Here is a 16,317-nt window from a genome sequence, read left to right on the forward strand (position 1 = left end):
GTGGCCATGGCCGCTGGGCCTGCGCGTAGAGGGCAACAGTAGAGGCCGCGGTGGTGAGAGGCCCGTGTACCGCAAAAAAAAAAAATTTTTTTAATAATAAAAATAAAATAACCAATATCTTTACCTTCCTCTTAGATAATACAAGAACCTTAGTAGTTTAATTTTATTCAGCCCCTCATGACTTAACATGTTATTATTATGTAGTTTAATTTTTTTTTTAATATTCTTACAAGACAGAAGGAGACCTGTTTAGAATTGTTATTGTGTCTTGCAGTCAGTCCTTTTTTATATTTCCCACATTTTTGCTACTTTCTCTATTATTCATTGATCGTTTTATCTTTTAGACCATCCACCTAGGGCCATTTTCCTTCTGCTTAAAGTCTATCCTTTAGAATAGATGAACTTTCTTAGTTTGTGTTTACCTGAAAATGTCTTTGTTTCACCATCACTTAAGGAAGATGTTTTTGCTGAATATAGCAGTTTAGGTTGGCAGTTATTTTCTTGTAGCAATTTGAAGATCTCATTCCTCTGTCTTTTGGTTTCCATTATTGCTATTGAAAAGTCACCTGTCAGTCTTTCAGTTCCTTGTCTCTGGATGCTTTAATATTTTTCCCTTTGTTTTTAGCTTTCTGCTGTTTCACTGTATCTATATTTATCTTGCTTGGGTTTATTTGGCTTTTTTAAGTCTGTAAATTGGAGGTGTTTTGAAATGTGTTTATTGACTTATTCATAACTCCTAAACTGTGAATTTCCATTTTATGTTCTATTGATCTGTTTGTCTTAATGTATAAATAAATCTTTTATAACCTTCATAGTAAATATTTTCTCCTGGTCTTTTGCTTTTCTTTTCCTTTGTTTCCCACAGTTTCCCCAACAGACTGCATTGCCAAACTCATGGATTTTTGATAATCTGATAAGTGAAAAGTGAACCTTGACAATAAAACTCTGGAACTGGTCTTTTGAGAGGAGTAGGACTGTGACTACTCTTTCAGTTTTTTCATCATAATTGGTTTATTCAGATGTTTCTTCCACTTAGACCAATGTTAGTAAATTATATTTTTATAATTTTCAAATTTATTGGTATAGTGTGTGATAATTTATTATTTTTGAAATTTTTCCCTGTATTTGTGGTTAGCCTTCTTTTGTTGATATTTAGTTTTTTCTCTTTATTGATTATATTTGCTAAAGGTTACTTATTCCAAAAGAACCAGTTTGGGGACTTCCCTGGTGGTCCAGTGGTTAGGGCTTCACCTTCCAATGCAGGGGGTGTGGGTTCAATCCCTGGTGGGGGAGCTAAGATCCCACATGCCTCATGGCTGGCGGGGGCGGGGGGGGGGGACAAAAACCATAAAACAGAAGCAATATTGTAACAAATTCAGTAAAGTTTTTTTTAAAGAAATGGTCCACATTAAAAAAAATCTTTTTTTTTAAAAAAAGAACTAGCTTTTGGTTTTTATTGTTTAACTCAATTGGCCTTTTGTTTTTAAATTTGGCCTCTTTTTATTTATGAATTTTCTAAGAAGTGTCTGGGGCATACTTTCTGTTTTTTCTTAAGAATTTAGTAACACTTAATTGGATAACTAAATCCCTTGGTAATATTCTATGTTAAAGACTCTGCCCTCCTTGGTATGGTGAAATAGACCCTGTTTAGAACCTTTGGGTACACCTGCTCCCTCATTAAATATTCAAGACCCCAACTCCTGAGGCCTGTTTTGACCAGTTGAAGCACCTGCTTCACCCTGTGGTTATCCTCCACTTCTCTATGAGCCACCTTTAGTAAATAGGCCTATTCTCTGCCCAGGGCATTTGTGATGGGATATATCTAGGGGTGGTGGTGATTAAAAAAAAAATCATTGTTATGGTATGGATTAGATGTCACTTTCCCTTTTGTTATATGTGATAATCAAAATAATCTAAAGCAGGTCTTAAAATGTAATTGACCTTGAGAGAAATTTAGTCTTAGGATTTTCTTGTAAGAAGGACAAAACTACTTAACAGTATCTTTGTAGTGTATAAATACAGTAATGTGTTTAATGCAGCCATTTCATTGCAGGCTGATAGTTTGATGCTGAAGCACAAATTAGTAAACGTGGTTTGATGAGCCAGAACAAAGGCCGGTTCCTTTATACAGATGTCTGAAAATGGCACCATATAAACTTTGAAGTGATTCTAATAAAAAGTGCATAATCTTGAATATGGAAAGTATGTTCTCCAAAGAATCTGTTGACTTTTTACACAGCATAGCAAGAAAGAAAACAAAATATGATATAAGATTATAAGCATCTGTCTGATATATAGAAATCTTTTTTATAGTAGAAATGGATTTTGAAAATGTTAAAACAGTCTTCAAAAATTGAATATTAAGTCTAAAAGTAAGCCACAGTTAAATGAAAAAATCATAGTACAAAGGGATTTTTAGCAATGGAAATAATTTTTTTTTTACTTTTGAATTTTCTTTATATTTTTATACAGCAGGTTCTTATTAGTTATCCATTTTATACATATTAGTGTATACATGTCAATCCCAATCTCCCAATTCATCACACCGCTACCACCCGCAGCCAATTTTCCCCCAGCAATGGAAATAATTTTTTAAAGTTTTTAAAAAGAAGGCAGTTGCTCTCCCATTGCATATGTTAAATATGCAAAGTGATTTTGCTATTTTAAATAGTAATTAATCTACGTGATTCTTTATGAATTTAAGTAATTTCCTTTGTGAGTTGAGGTTTTCCTGTATGTTTTCTATTTGTACAATACCATAGCGGCAATGATTCTCTAGGAGCTCCTGATTAGTTTTCCGCTAGCAAGTGCAGATACGGTCCAGGAAATGCATATGGATGTCTTAGATTACTTGGTTAAAACATGAGCCAAAAGGAAAGACGTCCTTAGATCAGGCCAAACACCACACACACACACACACACACACACACACACACACACACACACATGCACACACGCACATACGCACACACACACTCCAACTTTATTTTTCATGAGTTTTGTTAAGGCTGTGTGGCTTAGTGGGAGGGACAAGCACCCCATCCCAACCCTGGGTGCTGGTATCAGCATCTCCTGGGCATATATGGAGTATCCAAAACCATATTCAGTAGACCTTTTATTTTTGTAAATTACACAGCAAAGCCCCATGAAACTATAATCAGCGAGTTTACTAGACAATAATGGGAAAGCTTTATAGCAGCGGTGAGTTAGAACAACTTGGGGTCACTGTGGTGAAAAGACGTGGATTTCGGTTTAGGTCTAGGATTTGCAATCCAGAATGGTTACTGAATAACCTGCAGGCAAGACCTTCGAGGGAATTGAAGCTTGGAGCGATCGTTGTAAAATAACAATAAAACTGTCCACCTAGGAGTACTGGGAGACGTCAGAAACAGGGAACTGAGGACACTCTGCTTGTCCAGCCCTCGGACCAGACTGCGGCTCCCCGACCCGGCGCACAGCCAGGCTACCTGGCTGTGCGCGTGTGCGCGGCTCGCGGTTCGCCACCCGCCCTCGTTGACTTTTAAAGGCACAACCCGCGCCGCCCCCGCCACACTGGCTTTCGCTGGCGGGAGGGGGCCGGAGGGGCCAGCTGGGCAGAGGGACAGCCCCCTCCGCCACACACCATGAGGTGAGGAGGAGGGGCCGGCCCTAACCCCCACCCAGCCAGGGGCTCCTGGAGACACCTGCGTCTGGGGCCTCCCACCTGGCCGCTGAGCTGCCTGCCAGAGAACTGGGTGACGAGGAGACTGGGAGAAGGGACGGACTGGGTGTCCCACCTTCAGGGGGCTTTAGGGAGTGAAGCTTTGGTGGGGCCGCCGAGGTAGGTGGTGAACAAACGGTTTTATGTACTTAAGGGTTTACGGAGCGCCTTTGCCTCCTGACTCATGGGATTCTGCGAGGGTGGAGTGGAGAAACCCTTGCCGAACTGCCAGAGAGATGGCATCACTCTTTACAACTCTTCTGTGTGTGTAGACTTCTGTGTGTGTACAGTATTTTAGGAAGTCTTTTGAATTGTAAAGCAGTGATTCCAAATGGACTTTTGCACTTCAAATAATAGCAAGGGTATCTTGGTTTTTATTCTTTCTGTGGGTGATTATCTTGACATTAGAAAACATTTAAACTTTTGTATGTGGTAGACTTTTTTTAATTTAAGAAATTTAAAAAATTTAAAGTTTAAAAATTTTTAAGAACTTAAAAATTGTTATAAAAATCATACATTTCTCATTCTGTAGTATTTTTTAATAGAGAAGCTTTATCTTATGGGTCTCTTACTGTTTTGGCTTATGGGAAATGTTATTTCCGTTCATTTACTTTGTGTTCATTTTAAAAACTAACTTGCTACTACTTAGGGCCATGGAAGATCTTTTTTTCCAAAATGAAAATAGCTTTACTTCCCCAGATTATATTTATGCTTACGTAAAATTTCAGATAATACATAAAGCTGTAAAAAGAATGAAACAGGAATTACCTGTACTTGACCTACCCAAAGATAACTTGGTAGAGCGTTGAGTACTGTGGTACTAGGAGCTCTGCTGGGTACTGAAGGGCTTTGTGAGCAAGACAAAGAGTATTTGCCTCTATGGACCTTACATTCTGCTGGGAAAGATGGACACACACACACCCAAAAGTAAATTGACAAAATAGCTGTATGTTGTAATGAGTGATTTAAAGAAAATACCTACTTTAGGTGGGGTGATCAGAGGAGGTTTATCTGAGGGAATAACTTGAGATTTCACTAAAAGAAGAGAGGGAGCTAAGCCAAGGGCAAAACAGGAGAGCGAGCGTTTCAGTCAGAAATAACAGCAAGTGCAAAGGCCTGAAAAGAGCAAAGAGCTTGAATGGAAAGACCAGGGTAGCTGGACCGTAGTAGTAAGCCAGAGGAGGGAGGATCAGGTGAGGTGGAGGAAGCAAGCAGGGGTCAGATTTCACAGGGCCATGGCAGGGAGTGTGTGTTGTATTCTGGGGGGCAACGAGAAGCCGCTAAGGGTTTAAGTAGAGAAGTGAAGTGATTTGGAATATGGATTGATTCATTCAATACATGAATGTGTATTGAAACCTTACTGTGTACCAGGCACTGTTCTGGGCACTGGGGTACAGCATGGAAAAGGATAAATTCCTGTATTCATGAAGCTAATAATCTAGTGGTGGGAGCATAATCAAATAAACAAGAAAAACATCAGATATTGATAAGCATTATACAGATGATGACCATTGTTTAAATCATAGTATATGTTTTTAAGACTTTGTGTATATATATATATACACACTTCTCCTTTGTTATCAGCTTTTCTTTCCCCTAAACAACTTATGGTAGGATTTTTTCTGTGTTACATTAAATGAACAGCTTTCTTTTATTTGGGAGCATCAATTTGTTTTGTAGATTAAGTATGGCCAAAATAATACTACATAAATGAAAAAATACTGTGCAGCAACAAAAACTTATCTAAGTCATCTGTTTGGAAAGAAGTATATAGTAACTTCCTTTGGACAGTCTGACATGTGGCTCTCCTACCTCATCCCATGTTCCAGCAGCCCCTCATGATAACTTTGACCTGTTAATGTGGTTAGTTAAATTTATGGATTTCCTATTTATTGAACCAATTCATACATTCCTAAAATGTACCTGAATTGACTTCTGTTATTATATTAGTGTCCTGATGGATTCTCTTTGCCAATACATATATTTTAGGATTTTAGTATCAATATTCATGAGATAGATCTATAGTTTCCTTTCTTAGTATTTTCTTTGTCAGATTTTGGTGTTAGCATTTGACTGCTTTATAAAAAAAATTGGGAAGCTCTTTTTCTGAGTTTTGGAACAGATTAAATTGCATAAGTATTATTCTTTCATTTAATTATCAAATACATATTTACTGAACATTCACTGCGTGCCAGGCATTGGGCTGATGCTGGGTAATCACAAGTAGACAAAACAGACATGATTCCTGTCCTCATAAGGCTTGGTTTATTAGGTAAATAGACATTAGTGAAATAATTATGATTATGTAATTATAAACCATGATAAATACTCTGAAAGAAATCATTGAAGATCTACTTTGACTGTTCTTTTCATGTATTTGAGTAAATGGTTATTGCGTTAATACACACTAAAAATTAATTCTTTTAAAATTGATATTTGTTGAAGATTTGATGTGTAATTACTTCCGTGATAAATACATAAGTAAATAAAATGAGGTCTTCATAATTATAAAAGTTAAAATAAAAATAATGGTGATAGTAGCTACCATGGTAGGTGGTATATTGCACATTTTTTGATTGAAGAAATTAAGACTTACATTAAGTAGGCACTTCAGTTATGTCTGTGACACCTCCAGTTGTACACTCCTCTGGAAATTCCACTAAGATTATAGTAAAAGAGTAAAGATATAAATCCACAAAGATCAAGAGAGTGAGAAAGGAGAAGATAAATGAAATCAGTATTTGGGAAACTACAAAAGAAGGTGGTCAATTACTAAATGATTTAGTGGATTAGAGAATGCTGAAGGCTGAAGAGAGGTAAGCCAACAAGAGCAAGCCAATTCCCTCCACAGAATCTGGAAAAGGCTCAGGATTTAGAGGTACCAAGTACTTCTCAGGGCAGGAATATGGGTGGAATAGAAATAGAAGTATCTGTAAACTGTGGTATCTTTAAAAAGAAAAGAGAAATACAACTTACATAAAAGAAGAGATTCTATTTTTTAAAAAGGGAGAGAAATTATTCAGGAAGCAGGAAAGGATTAGATAATAAAGCTGAAGAACTCTCCTAAAAAATAGAATAGCCACAACAATTAGACAAAAAGAGTGAGAAAGTATTTAGAAAATAAAGGTCCAGTCAAGAAAGTTTTTCATCTAATCCAGTGGTAGGGAGAAAAATCTATAACGAAATCAGTACTATAAATATGTGGGAGAATCTGGAACATGATACAGTGGGTACCCAGTGATACCAACAGCCAGTGTCATTGAGATGGGATATGTCATGAAAGGTTTCAGAGAGGTACTGATACCTGAAATCTAAGTAAGTATTCAAATGATAAGCCAAAAAAGGGCACTAGTGTAAACATTTTCAGGGCAATAGAAATAGCAAATGCAGAGGTGGAAACGACGATACACATGAGGAACTGCAAGCAGTTCATTATTTGAGAAATTCAGTATACTTTACAAAAAATAGCATGTATAGTTTTATAATAGTACACCTTTTTTCAAAAAGGATTTGAGGTAGAACTGTGTGAATATATTTAAGATTCTTTAGAAAAAGTAGCAATATTGATTATATCATTCATTATGTCAAGAGGGGAGAATTAAATTGGGATTCAGGAGACCAGGATTCTAGTGCAGACCTACCACTAACTTGTTGAGACCTTAGTGTGATAATGTTGTTGACTGCCTTCCCAGTAATCACCTCCCTTTTTCTTCCCTTCCCCCAAAACACAATTTTGTCTAGCTTTTGGGGTGATCCCATGCTTCAGGAGCAGTTTGGGCGGGTGAGAGTGGGGGGCTGTGTGACTGTTAGTTACTCTAAGCTCATTATGGTAATTCCACTCTCTTTGGTTAGTGATTGTTTTAGGAATAAACGTGTGACTCAGTTCTGGCCAATGAGGTGAGAATGGGGTGCCTGCAGAGAGAATTCTGGGAAAGCTTTCTCACCAAGGACAAAGGAAAAGATGCACTCTCCCTGCCTTCATCTTATTCTAGCTCTGAAGATGTGTTTGAGCCCAGTGTAGGGATGCAACAGAGCAGTTTTCAGGCTTAAGGGTTCCCTCCTCTGCTCCTGAAGCTGAGGATTGTTTTTTAAAATATGGTGCCTTTGTTGCTACTCCTTTTCTAAGTTGCAAGTGTAATCTGGTTTGGGAGGGTCTTTACTTCCAGCTCTGCTTTCCTCTTTGAGACCGCTGTCACCAGGAGATACAGCCCTTGCTTTCCAAAGGTCACACACTCACTCTAGGAGTATTTTGTGAGCACATTCTAAGATCTCCAGGCCACCCGGACACTTTCATTATAGAGACTTTTTCTCATTTGTCTTGATAAAATCCAGGGTATAGCATAGTACTAGATACATAATAGTCATCACTAATAGTTTTGTTTAATGAAGGGTGAATCAAATATTACTTATTTAGGGGTGGGGAGAGGTTTTATTTGTGTTCTATTTGATTTTATTATTTCCAACCAGTAGAACATGGGTGTGGTTCTATAATCTGTGCATTTTGAAAGTTTTTTTTCAATGAGGCAAAATTGATTCCTGTTTATCTCTATGAAGAAAATTTTCTTTAGAAATTAAATAATTGGGGGGAAACCACTTCAATTTATGTGTGTTACTACTTCTTATACAGCAAATTTAGCCTTTAGCTCTGGAGACTTGACAAAGAAGGGAAACATTACAAAATTGTACCTAATGCAAACTAGATGCTCAGTAAACATTTATTTATATAGTAGATATGCCTGAAATAGAACTATTCACTTTATGATTTAATTTTTTCTTTTTTCATTTTAGCATTTATGACATTAGCAGAGAACAGGACTATGTCAAGAATTCTGGGGGTATACTTGGTGAAAATGAATTAAGACCACCCTCCCAGCTACATTCCCTGTTAGAGAAGACCAAGACAAGGTTCATATCAGAGAAGAGTGGGTATTAAACTAAATGCTATAAGCTATTACTAATGAATCCAAAGTTGCACAGTACAGTTTTTTTAGATTTTAATTTAGATCGTGTAAAATGAAAGGACTTTTTAAAAAATTATAACTTCCAGTAGCTACAGATTTCTTATAATTATTAGTCCAAAATTGATAGGTGATTAAGTTTGCAAATTGCATCAGAAAAGGTGTGTGTGTTCAAGAGAAGTTGTCACACTCCTGTATTTGTATTTCTTTGAAATTATGATTTATTTTACTTGATTTTAAATTGAGATATTTTAAATAGTAGAAGTAATACATGCTTATGTAAGAAAAATCTAAATTGTAGTGATATATATAAGGTAAAAGTATAAGTTCTCCTTTTTGTCCACTCTCCAATCACCATTGGTGTATATACTGTTAACGGTTGGATTTCCCATCTTTCTACATCTTTTTCTGTATACTTCCAAACACATAATTTTTTATGGTTTTTTTTACCAAAATGACATATAATACATATTATTCACTCAGTAGTATACAATAGATATCTTTGTACGTCAGTATATACAGATTTACTTTGTTTTTATTTAGTAATTGCAAGGTGTTTTCCTATTGATGGCAATTTAGGTTGTCTCCAGTGTTTTTGCTGTTATAGGTGTTGGTGCATGGAACACCCTTGTACATACAACCCCTGCACTTATGCTAATATTTCTGAGGAATAGATTCCCAGAAATGGAATGGTTACTTGGTATGCCATGCCCATTTAAGTTTTTGTTACTTTCTGCCAAATTGTGTTCTAAAAAAGTTGTATATATCTTAAACTGGCAGTCCTTTGATATCTTAAAGGTAAGGGTAGTACATTTTAGGATTAGGTGATTAAAGAATGGGCTGTTCCTTCAGCAACTGTCAAATGACCTACTTAGAGGAGATAAAGTATATAGGCATGGAGAGTATTAAAAGGTGTAGGCTGCATTCTACTAATAAGGGCCTTTAATGGCACATATTGTTGGGTTCTTAGTGTTTCTGTCTTTGATAAGTGCTATTGCTTAATTCACAAACAGGAGTTGCGGTCATGTAAGTCTGGGGGAGATGTAGAAGTGGCTAGATTCTGTTAGATTACTGTGACACCTAAGTTGTTGACGTTTGTTCATCTCATTATTTGCTTTCAGACCAGATGCTTATAGAATGGAAAATAGATACCTGTGGTATAGCATCAGAAACTGGTTTATAATTTTTTTATCTCTCTTATTAGAAGTTATAAAGAGAGAAAAAAGTGTCCCGAAATCAGACACTCAGTATCCCTGTCATGGATTTTGAGATGGGGGAGATTGATGCAGGGCGCTTTGAGCAGAATCCAACTTGTTGTGTCAAGCTTGACCTAACTTTTTTTTTTTTTTTTTTTTGCGGTACGCAGGCCTCTCGCTGTTGTGGCCTCTCCCGTTGCGGAGCACAGGCTCCGGACGCGCAGGCTCAGCGGCCATGGCTCACGGGCCCAGCCGCTCCGCGGCATGTGGGATCTTCCCGGACCGGGGCACGAACCCGTGTCCCCTGCATCGGCAGGCGGACTCTCAACCACTGTGCCACCAGGGAAACCCAAGCTTGACCTAACTTTTAAGATCCAATCCACAAATGGCAGAGAAACGTGCCCAAAGCCAGGTGCTACAGGAAAGAATATTAACTCAGTTTTCAGAGCCATTTTGATTGAACTTCAGTTTTTTCCATGTGCTCTCTGTTGGTCACTTAAACCGTAAGGGATACTCTTTATGCTTTACAGACAGGTACTTTTCAAGTTACCTTCTTAGATGTTGCTTTAGATTTCTTTGTGGAATAGCCCCCTCTTCTTTCTCTTAATATTCTGATCATCTTGAATGTTTAACTAGAGCATGTGCATTGCTCAGCAAAAAATGAAACTATCCATTTATTTAATGCTCCTCGTTTTGTACATTTGTTTTAGGTGGTTAAATGAAAGCGCATTGTATGGAAAGAGACAATGTCAAATGATTTATCAATAACATTCTCATTATCTCCTTAATTATAGAGCAGGAAACTTGTGCTTTCTTGAGAGTATAATTGAGGTCATTTATTATGAAGTCATGAAAGATTCAGGGTTTACTGTGGTTTTCCATTAACTTCTCTTTTGATATGCTTTTCCTTCTGCCAACTGTAAAATTATTACTTTTCTAACGTATGGCTATTTGGAGAGTGCTGACATAAAAAGGAAGCATTTTTAACCATAAATAAATAGTTTTAGAAGTTACAGTATAAAAGTACAAAATAAGTCATTTCTTACTTGTTCCTCCTTGTTTATTTTAAATCATTACCATTAGTCCTAGCTTTATTGGGAGCAGTACTCCCCACATTGTATTAGATAGGGTTTTTTAAATTGCATTATTTCTCACAGTTTTCAGTTTATTATTGTGCGTTGACGCTCAAAATTGGGGATATATGTAGTATTCAGTACTTCTGAAACTTAAAATCTATTAACATCTTGCAGAATTTAGGGAAGTTGATAATCATAGATTGGTCATTTCCAAAGCTATGACAACTTTTATTTCTTTCACTTGTAAGCAACATCTTTCACAAATATTGAGCCTCATAGTATAATTAGATTCTTTAAATATTATATTGCCTTTTAAAAAAATTAAATACTAGGTTTCCAAAATTATAATTTTTAAAGGAATCCTGATTTGCATTTGAGCTAGCTCTACAGATTATTTGTAAAAGGAGTTTGCAAGTGCATAGGCTTCCCAGTTTGTTTTGAGGAAGTAGCTAAAGAAAGCCATAATTTTTTAATTGTTATCACTGGTGTTTTGCTATTTGAATCTCTTTAGAATATCCATATTTTTCACAGCACTGGTATACTGATATTGAAAGAGAGAAGGTGAAACTGAGGAAAAATAAAAGTAAGATACAATTGGTATAGATCAGATGTGCCAACTTCAGAATATTCTTAAGTGTTTCATCCTCTTTTCTTTCTTTCCTTGCTATTTATAATCTTTTATTTTTGATACTATGAAGTATTGTTATCAAAATCATTTTTAAATTACCTTGGGAATTGAAGCATTAGGACAGTTTAGTCCAAATTAATTTTACTGAAATGTTTGTTTTGATTTCTGTAGTAGTCTAGGGTTTTTTAATCTGTTGTTCATAAATTAATTTTAATTAAAAAGCTTATGTTTTCTTTAACTTTTGAACTTTAGTGTAATTGGCAGAGTCCTGGTATAAGTAGGAAGCCATATTAATGTACTTATTTATACTGTAAGGCCCAAACTTCCAGTCTTACATAAATTATTCTCTCTATTATTTACAAATAATCAGTGTGTATCCTCCCCCCAACCTTGTTAAAGAGAATAGAGAGGATATAAATAGAAAGGAGTAAACAAATCAAATAGTTAAATGTTATGAGAACTCATTAGGCTCAGTTCTTGCTAAGTGAGGACTGGTAAAATCAAAAGACACAAGGGCTCAATCAAGAGAATTACTGGATTGAGTCAGTAGTTCTCAATTAGGAAACATGCCTCTCATGGGAGGGGTATACCAACATCTTTGGGATAACACATGGGTATGGTTTGAAAAAAGCACTTTCAAAAAAAGTAATAAAGTTTTATTTTTGTAAAATGATGATTTTATAATACAGCCCATAAGAAGTAAATTTTAATAGACATGTACAGGCTGGTGAGGAAGCCCCAAAGAAATATGATTTCTAATGTGTTTGCTGAGTGTGCAGTAGTAGGCTCCTTCCAAGGAACCTAACAGACTTCCTTGGGGATTTGGTGAGAAGACAGGAAGGGTAAGTTTATCAAAATGTGGCTTAGGTTTAAAAAAATTTAAGAATGAGAAGCATTGGTCTAAGCAGTTGCTGACCACCAACTTGACACTACAGTTGCATCTGCTTTTACCCAGTATGGTTACAGCACCCAGCTTTAAACCAAAAGGGATTTATTCTTGCATTAAAAGTAATTCACCCTCAGTTATAATCCATTTAGGTTATTTTCACATGTGAGATCTTTTAAGATAGTCCAGATATGGTAGCCAAAACACATTGTAAATGTCTTAATTATACAGGAAGGAAATAGATGATTATTTCCTATTATCATAGATGATATATTTCCTGTATCAGTATTCAGTGATATTTAGTGTGCCACTTTTCCCCATCCTTTGGTTATCTTAAACAGTTGCATTATTTTTGTTTGTGTTTTACAGTTTTTGAGACAGTGTCCTTGAGTTCAGACTCTCTCTTCCAGAGGGCAGTTTCAATTCTCCATACTTCTTACTTGGACTCTGCATCTGAGCATGGTTTTCAGTACAGTCAAGTGACTTTGGTGAAAAATGACATTTTCTTAAATGAGGTGAGGTGCTTGGTACACACTGTGTCTGTGTGTTCGTTTTATTTTAGTTTTAAAGAAATAGACCCATTATTTTTGATATATAAGCCTAGTTCTTTTTAGCTATCACATTTCAGCTGAAATAAAAGATCCTTGGAAATAGTCACTTGAAAGGTAATTATAATATATTCTAGGGAATAGAAAAATAATAAATTTCATTAGTCTTTTAGCAGGAGGAATTCAGATGATGCATTTTTAAAAATTAATTTTCAAGGCAAAATAACATGTTTATAACATTTGATTATTCTCTCCTTATACAGTACAAAACTTTTTACCAAGAAAAAAAAGCAAGTAACTATACTCACGAAGAACTTCAAGAAACTTACGGATTTCTTCTGTTTGAAACTGAAAATCAGGTAAGGGAATTCGATCTTAGAAAAGTAATTTTGTGATGTTAAGGTACAAAATTAATTATATCATTAAAGTTAAATATTGGTATTTTAGGTCTATAAAGTTTGTAAGATTACCAGTTCATCAGTCTTTTTTGTTAGTTTGGTGGCAATGTAAATGACCGTGAAAGCTTGTCATGAAAGAGATTGGATTTCTACAACTTTCCATAGGTTTTCTTTAGTTTTATCTTGAATACATTTGTAAGCTCGTGGTGAGATTTTGATTAATACAGATTTCTTAAGTATTAATAATGACTTTTAATGGAGTGAATGGATATTTTCTATTCTCGATCATTGTTTAGATAGATATTTTCTATTTCTTGTGGAGGTTTTTCAAGTTTAAATTACATGATTTTGGGGACAAGATGAACACGTTCAGCATTCTAGTTACTTGGAATTGTTTCATGCCTTATTTTGAAAATTGAACATCCATATTATTGGTTGTACCTAAATTGTGGAGAAGGAAACTGCTGTGTGCAGGTATGTCTCCAGAGATGTGTGTGGCTTCAAGATACAGTTCAGCAATGCTAGAGATCTATAATCCAACTTAAAGTAATTCAAAGGTAGTATTTCGGTTGAGGTCATGATTTTTAAAGAACAGGGATAGATTTGCTAAAGAATAATTAACATTACCGTATAACTTATGGATTATATAGTAATACTAGAGAGTTTATTTAACTTCCAAATAAGATATGTTATGGATTCATACCCAAAAAAAAAAAAAAAAAGCATTTGCGGATAAGACATTTTCAAATTTACTGATTCCCCAGCTGTAATTGAAAAAGTAATCTTCAAGAGAGGACTTATCTGTGAGCTTGTTTAATTTGGTTTTGCTGGTGACATTTTTGTTAACAGGAATAATAAAATTTCACGAAAAAGTTTGAACTGTTAATATTAACTAAAACACAATTGCCTTACATAAGCTTACTTTGTGCCATGAATGCATACAATGTACAGATTCTGTATTGAAAGTTTGTATATAGATTATAGAGTTATTTCATTGACCCTCCCAAGAACGATATGATAAGCAAAGTACGATCTTTTGTTTAAGGCAAAGTTGGTATGTCAGCGTGGACTCTGTGTTGGCAGCAGTGCTATCACCACTCTGGGTGACCCAGGGAAAGGTACGTCTGTAAGGAAAAGGAATCTCTTTTACAAGGTGAAGTGGGGTTTAGTTAGTTACATAAGATACCTATGTTAAATGCTAGTTTCATTGATGATAAATAGTAATCTTTGGAAGCAGACCTTTAAACATATAAATGAGCTTTGAATCTAAGACTTAAGGTTTTCTAATAGGAGTTATCTTTTTTAAAAGGATGGTTGGACTAGAAAAGGTACTGAAGGTATCTTTCAGTGCCAAGAGTTTAGTGCAGTCATCTGGGGCTAATGAGGATTTCTTCGGAATTATCATAATGGCAGTTAGGAACACATAATAGATGGGACTGACGCACCTTGGCAACTGTGGAATGTGAGGAGTAACAGAAAGGAAAGAATCAGATATAAGGTAACTTACACTGCATTGGTATTGTCAGTAGAGGAGAGACACGGAGGAGAGGAAATTGTAGCGAAGCTGTTGAGTTAAACGAGAAAGGTAATCTTATTGTCAAGAATGCGGATTAGCACTAATTTCTTTAAGCTTCACTTTCCTCATCTGTAAAATAGATAAAACTATCATCTAGATTTGCTGTGAGGATTACATGAGACTGTGTCAAGTGCTTAGCTTGGAGCTTACACCTAAATGAACACTACTACTTCAGTGAGCTAAATTTGAGAAATAATGAGGTGGTCATAAGTGTTTCTGAAAGCTGTCCTGCTGGTGGTAAAAATAGTTGGAAAAGGGATTAGAACTGGAGGTTGGGGTTCAAGGTGGCCTCGGGTGGGTGTTAGTTGAAGCCAAAAACATTGTTACATGGGGCAGCAAAGATGGCAAGAGCAGAACTTTCAGGTGGTTATGGGAGCAAGGGATGGGGCCATGGGGCAAGACTAGGAAGAGGGAGTTGAGAGCAGTCCAGGGGATGAAGAATCAGGAGGTGGAGTTTCACAGAGAACAGAAGGCTGTAAGGAGGGGTGTTAGCAGTGTCAGATGCTACAGAAGTTGGAGATTAGCACTGAGAAGGATTACTGGGCTTCATGGCTACATTCCTGCTGACCATTTCTTTTAAATAACAACTTTATTGAGATAACATTCACATACCATTCATTTCACCTGTTGAAAGTATACAATTTTTTTTAGCATATTCACTAAAATGAATATGCAGCCATCAGCACAATCAATTTTAGACCATTTTCATCAGTCACTCCCCACTCCCACCAGCCTAAGCAACCAGTACTCTACTTTTTGCCCCTATGGATTGGCCTATTCCAGACATTCCATGTAGATGGAATCGTATATGACCTTTTGTGACTAACTTTTTTACTTAGCTTAGTGTTTTTGAGATTCATCCATGTTGTAGCATGTACTTCATTCCTTTTTTGACTGAATAATATTCCACTGTACCACATTTTCTTTATCCATTCAGCACTTGATGGACATTTGGTTGTTTCTACTTTTTGGCTATTATAAAAAATGCTACTATGTACATTCTTGTACAGGTCTTTATGTGGACATGTTTTTTCATTTCTGTTGGGTTTATACCTAGGAGTGGAATTGCTGGCTCATATGGTAACTCTGTGTAAAACAAATGTTGTTTTAAACTTATATTCAGCTCTTCTAAAGGACATGAAAGGGGATAAGTTCATAACCCCAATAACAGTTTACCTAAAACCTATTTTTCCTTCTCCCCTACTCTTTTTAACCCCCGCTTCTTTTCATTATGAAAAATGCTAACATAGAAAAAGTAGAGAGCATAGTATGATACACCTATCACCTACATTTAACAGATAATGTTTTGCATTATTCTCTTCATTTGTTTAAAAAAATTTTTTTTTCTGAA

General features: G+C 36.0%; 1 protein-coding gene across 1 annotated transcript in view; it reads left to right on the top strand.

The window, feature by feature from the left end:
• The window catches only part of TASOR2 (transcription activation suppressor family member 2), a 67,020-nt gene that overhangs the window by 9,037 nt on the left and 41,666 nt on the right, over positions 1-16,317 (top strand). The window contains 5 exon segments of the mRNA XM_082852947.1: positions 8,489-8,515; positions 8,518-8,622; positions 12,814-12,959; positions 13,256-13,351; positions 14,436-14,508. Of these exon segments, the coding sequence (XP_082709073.1) occupies positions 8,489-8,515; positions 8,518-8,622; positions 12,814-12,959; positions 13,256-13,351; positions 14,436-14,508 (447 nt within the window).

The sequence above is a fragment of the Leucopleurus acutus genome (assembly GCF_964270905.1).
Source record: "Leucopleurus acutus genome assembly, chromosome: 1".
Taxonomy (NCBI): Eukaryota; Metazoa; Chordata; class Mammalia; order Artiodactyla; family Delphinidae; genus Leucopleurus; species Leucopleurus acutus.